Genomic DNA, 5,710 nt, shown 5'->3' on the forward strand with positions numbered 1-5,710 from the left:
TTTAACAGTGACTATTTATTACATATGACTAGACTGCATTCTCACATTGGAGGGGGACCATTGACATAGCTGAGCTCCAGGTAAGGTATCCTGATCAGTTGGGCTGGAGAGCACCAGGAGCCCCCTGACGTGGGCAGGAACAATGTGATACCCACCAGGAAAAGGAAGAGGAAGAGGAGGAGGAGGAGGAGATGGAAGAAGGTCAGAGGTCGCCTGGATGCAGGAGTGGGCACTCTGTGAAGGGAAATACAGTGTTAAACATACCAGTGGGTGCCACCGTGAGCCCTGTCCCCCAAACCCCCAGACTCTTCTTCCAAATGTCTTACCCAGGGTCCGCCTCCAGCATCACATCTTGGAGACTGGGAGATGCTTGCCTCATCCTGTCCTAAACATAGAGAGTCACCAGCAGCAGAATGGGTGGAAGTGACATTTAATGTGCTCTTTACCTTACTACCATAGACAGGCAGAACTGGGTTTATTTCTCATCCTTTCCTAGCACCCCTTCCATCCTCAAGCCCCCATGGGGACTTGGAATAGTTCCAAGTATAGTGGAGTTCTGTCTGTGCCTTCCCTCCATGCAGTCCCCCTTTTCCTGGTAACGGTGGTTCAACTTGGAAAGGATGGTATCATAACTTCCTACTTTTCTGAATTCACAATTCTACCGCCATGACTAGGCATGTGACCAGATCAGGCCAATCAAAGCCCTCCATCAGCTTGGCTACTGTGATTGGTGGCGAAGCAGGAGTCCGACCTAGAACTTTTGCTGCCTGTGAGTCTGGAGCATTCTCTTCTGGGGTGAGTGAGCCAGTGGGAAGTGAATGTGTAGCTGCTGGGGCAGCCATGTTGCTGAGAGATCCACCGTGAAGTAGAACCCAAGACAGGGAGGCACTGCGCCCTGGCAGTATTTGAGGTCTGAAATTCAACAGCACCTGGACTTTTCAGTTAAGTGGGGAAAAAAAACAACAACCCAGCATCCCCTTTTTTTGTGTGTAATTCAGTCAGGGTTGGGTTGCTGTCACTTGCTATCACGATTCCTGAGTGATAACACCTGGCTGAGGACCAACTCACTCGAGACTTCCAGAGCAGGGGTTGTCTTCGGTGACTTGCTACGTGTTTCCGGTGGCTGAGGCCCGACATGAGCGTGTCCTGTGGGGCGAGAGAGGTGTGGGGTTCTTGGAGAATCAGTAACAGACACAAAGTTGAGGAAGGGCCACGATGGCAGTATGGTATAATATAGATGAGATTCTGGGGGAAGAGCGAGATCTCAGGGAGAGATGAAGAGAGGGCCGGAGCCCAACAACAACAAACCCGAGAAGAGAGACATTATTTATTCATTCACTCAACAAATACTTAATGCGTGTCTGTTACACTCCAGGTACTGTTCTAGGAGTTGAGAACACAGAGGGCACAAAAGCAGGCAAAATGCTGGCATACATGGAGTTTATATTCTAGCAGGAGAGAGACAGACTGTAATTTAATAAATATATAATGTCACGATGTGGTAAGTACTGTTAGGTGCTAACTTTTCACTCAGTCGTGTCCAACTCTGTGACCCCATGGACTACAAAGTCTATGGAATTCTCCAGGTCAGAATACTAGAATACTGGAGTGGGTAGCCACTCCCTTCTCCAGGGGATCTTCCCAACCCAGGGATCAAACCCAGGTCTCCCACATTGTAGGCAGATTCTTTACCAGCTGAGCCACCAGGGAAGCCCAAGTAAGAGGATAAGGAGTGATAATGTTCTGAGGCCAGGGCAGGTCTCTCTGAAGGGGTGATGTTTGAGGAGAGACTGGAGTGAAGGAGGAAGGGAGCTGGGCATGCATCTGGGGGTTTAGAGATGGGAGTGTATTTGAAATGTCTGAAGAGCCAGGAGGGTAGTGTGGTTGTGGTGGGGTGAATGAGGGGGAGAGTGAGAAGAAATGAGGGAATGTAGATACAACAAAGAGACCGGGAAGGAGAACACTGAGACACCAAAAGAGAAAGAGACACTGGGAGAGACAGAGCCAGAGGTTTGAAGGCCTTCTCGAAAGGCAAGGACCCTGCTAGGAGACACACAGAGGGTCCCATGGGTGCTTGGAGGAAGGAGGTCACCCCACCTGCTCTCACCTCCAGGCTTTGTCCTCTGCTCTGGGGCCCCCTGTGGCCACACAGCTCACATGGAGCCCCTGGTGTCCGGGCTGTCCTTCGCCCTAAAGGCTCAAGGTCCCCAATGTCCCCCGCCGGGTCCCATTCCAACTCTGCTGGCGTGGGGAGGCTACTGGGTGCCCAGGGCCCCCAGACCCCACCAGGGCCTGGCCCATCTAAGTCCCCCTCGAACTCCAAGTCCTGTTCCAGTGTGCTGGCCTCCTCCAACACCTGCTCAGAGGACAGAGGTCATGAAGGTTGAGACTGGCACCCGCGCCGGGGACTGCCAGGGTGGGCCATACCAGGCTGGTGCTGACCAGCTGGGCCTGCAGCCGCCACAGCTGCTGGAAGATGCTGTCTTGGTGGGCTCTGAATGTGCTCAGGACTTGCTCCAGGGCTGCCCGGGCCTGAGGCTCACTGCGCTGCACCAGCCCCTCACCGAACGCCAGCAGCGCATCTAAACACTCAGCTGCCCCATGTAGATCTGCCTGCAGCACCTGGGTACACATGGTTGGACATCAATACACCCCACCCCGCTGCCTACACACACACACACACACATACACACACACACACTGGGTACACATGGTTGGACATCATCAACACACCCCACACCACACCACCCTGCTGCCTACACGGAGACACACATAGACACACACACCACAGGGGCACCAGAACACCAGAGACCTAGGACTGGAGTTACTACCCCCACCTTCTTCCCATCCAGACATGAGGAACATGGAACAGATCCATTTCCAAGGGAAGCTGGCCCTGACTCCTGAGGCCCTTACCCACCTGCAGCTGGACCATCCTGCTCTGGGCTGACATGCAGGGCCCCAAGCCTCACTCCAAGTCCTGCAGCCAGAGGCCCAGCCCCAGAAGACAAAGATGCAGACTGTCCTGCTCAGCCTCCAGGACCTCCCGGCCAGAGATGGGGTGCTGGGGAACACAGAGCTGAGTCAGGGCCAGTGAGCCAACCTGGACCTTGTTCCCACTCCATTGCACCCAGGCTCCTGCCTTCTGGATGCTTCTCTGCAGCAGAGTCCATCTGTGGGTGTGCCCCAGGGCCGCTCCCACCTAGAGAAACTTCCCAGTGGAGTCAGGCCCGAGAACCTCTAGTTCGAGTTCTCCAGGTTTTCAAGGCTCCTAGAAACTTGTCCATATAGGGCCTGGGGGTCTTGGAGAGGGAGGGGTAATGGAACCAAATTACTCCCACAGGAAACACCAGGGCCAATGATGAGATAATTCTTGGACTTCCCTGGTGGTCCAGTGGTTAGGAACCCACCTGCCAATGCAGGGGACATGAGTTCGATCCCTGGTCCAATGCTGTATGGCAACTAAGCCTGCGCTGCATCTCAACTACTGAGCCCATGCACCGCATCTAGAAAGCAGCCCCACTACGAAGAGTCAGACATATTGGAGTACCTGAACAACAATAAAAACTCTCCGCAACTAAAGAAAGCCCACATGCAGCAATGAAGACCGAGCACAGCCATGCTGCTCCTGCTGCTGCTGCTGCTGCTGCTAAGTCGCTTCAGTCGTGTCCGACTCTGTGCGACCCCATAGACGGCAGCTCACCAGGCTCCCTCGTCCCTGGGATTCTCCAGGCAAGAACACTGGAGTGGGTTGCCATTTCCTTCTCCAATGCATGAAAGTAAAAAGTGAAAGTGAAGTCGCTCAGTCGTGTCCGACTCTTAGCGACCCCATGGACTGCAGCCCACCAGGCTCCTCCATCCATGGGACTTTCCAGGCAAGAGTACTGGAGTGGGGTGCCATTGCCTTCTCCACAGCACAGCCATAAATAAATAAAATATTAACATATAATTCTCTCTCAGTTGATAAAATATGAAGTAGTAGACAGGTCAGGAATCACTGTCTAGAGCATCCCATCCCCACACAGTTGGCCAACACTTCCTGAATCATCGCCTCATCCCCGGTGTGGAGGCCAGACTCTGGGAGACAGACAGGAGGTGGGGGCTGGCCCAGGGGCCCAGGTCACCTCAGCTCACCTCTAGGTTTTTGGATCCAGCTGACTCCTCAAGAGAAAAGGGCGCTGGCAACCTGGGGAGGCCAGCAACAGGCTCCAGGCCCCTCGGCCCACCCCGAAAGTGCTCTGGAGGGTCCAAGGAGTCCTGCCCCAGCTTCTGGGCCTGTTCTGACCTGGGAGGTGGAGGACAGTGACAGGCCTGTGGGTGAGTCTAAGCAAAAGTGAAAGTGAAGTTGTTCAGTCCTGTCCGACTCTTTGCAACCCCATGGACTGTAGCCTACCAGGTTCCTCTGTCCATGGGATTTTCCAGGCAAGGGTACTGGAGTGGGTTGCCATTTCCTTCTCCAGGGGACCTTCCCAACCCAGGGATCGAACCCGGGTCTCCCGCATTACAGGCAGACACTTTACCATCTGAGCCACCAGGTGAGTCTAGGTGCCCATTATTCACTCTACTCCACCGCTGTCCCGTGTTACCTCTCCCATGTCCCCAGGGGGTCTTAGCCACAATACCTCCTACCCTTCAAGGGCCCCTGCTAATGCCCCCACCACTTTGGACCCCAGTTTCTAAAGCCCCAGCCCCTACCTGATGCTCTCCTCTCCAGATGCAATGCAGATTGTGTCTCCAGTAGCGTCCAGTTCCCTAGGGGCTCCAGGGGGGTGACTGAAGAGCTCTGAAGGGAATCTAGGGCCCAGAGGTGGGGGCCGGGCTATATTTGGGAGCCTGGGGACAGAAAGTCAGTGAGGACCCCCAGCAGGAGCCCTTTTCCTAGCCCCAGTTTCCTCGAAAACTTCCTCAGTAGCACTCACCCAGGCCTGAGGCAGCCGAAAGCCCAGGGGCAGGTTCAGCTCCACCTCCTTCCAGGTGGAACCTGGACCCAGGTAATTTGATGCCTAGCTCAGGTGACCCTACCTCCATTTAACTCCTTCCTCCCTAGTATACCAGTAGCTGACTCTCAAGCTCACCCCACCCAACTAAGGGGTTTCCAGATATGACCCTGCCCTCTCAAGAGCCCCAAGTTCTGAGCCACTCTGAAACCCAGACCGCTCACCCTGGGAACCCACGTCCGCGTGTGCATGCATATTCAGTCGTGTGGGAGGCTTTGCCAACCCCATGGACTGTGGCCTGCCAGGATCCTCTGTCCATGGGATATCCCAGGCAAGAATACTGGAGTGGGTTGCCATTTCCTACTTTAGGGGAGCTTCCCCACTCAGGGATTGAACCTGTGTCTCCTGCATTAGCAGGCGGACTCTTTATCACAGAGCCCCTCGGGAACCCAAACATTTGCCCACTCCCACCCCCAAATGTCCAAAACCAGAGTAAGACTTTTTTGTTGTTGGTTTATTTGGAATGGGTCCTCTTCCTGTGGTTTCCACACAGGTACTGGAAAATAACCCGAGGGGAGCCGCCTCTACCCCAGAGATCCAAGGTCACAGGGCGGTAGCAGTCCAGAGCGGGAGCGGGCTCGGGAATCCGAGCGGGTCCTGGGTCCTAACGTCACTTGCTGAGCAGGAGGCCAGCGCGCAGCACGCGGGGGACTCGGCGGATGGTCAGCGAGACGCGGGTGCCGCGCACCAGGCGGGCTCCCGGCTGCGCCGAG

The 5,710-nt window shown here is 54.9% G+C and overlaps 2 protein-coding genes across 2 annotated transcripts in view; both read right to left on the reverse strand.

Moving 5' to 3' along the window:
• On the reverse strand, positions 1-5,188 carry SYNE4 (spectrin repeat containing, nuclear envelope family member 4). Its single transcript, XM_010849301.1, is given in 9 exon segments — positions 1-234; positions 327-385; positions 1,069-1,172; positions 2,098-2,356; positions 2,428-2,622; positions 2,921-3,064; positions 4,135-4,285; positions 4,696-4,833; positions 5,175-5,188. Coding segments are annotated over 9 exon segments (1,257 nt in total). The 3' UTR covers positions 1-41.
• A 248-nt stretch (positions 5,189-5,436) lies between these two features.
• Positions 5,437-5,710, reverse strand: part of ALKBH6 (alkB, alkylation repair homolog 6 (E. coli)) — a 5,029-nt gene continuing 4,755 nt past the window's right edge. Inside the window, exon 6 of the mRNA XM_010849302.1 lies at positions 5,437-5,710. Coding sequence (XP_010847604.1) covers positions 5,608-5,710 — 103 coding nt within the window. The 3' untranslated portion in view covers positions 5,437-5,607.

The sequence above is a fragment of the Bison bison genome, unplaced genomic scaffold (genome assembly GCF_000754665.1).
Source record: "Bison bison bison isolate TAMUID 2011002044 unplaced genomic scaffold, Bison_UMD1.0 scf7180017864280, whole genome shotgun sequence".
Classification (NCBI taxonomy): domain Eukaryota; kingdom Metazoa; phylum Chordata; class Mammalia; order Artiodactyla; family Bovidae; genus Bison; species Bison bison.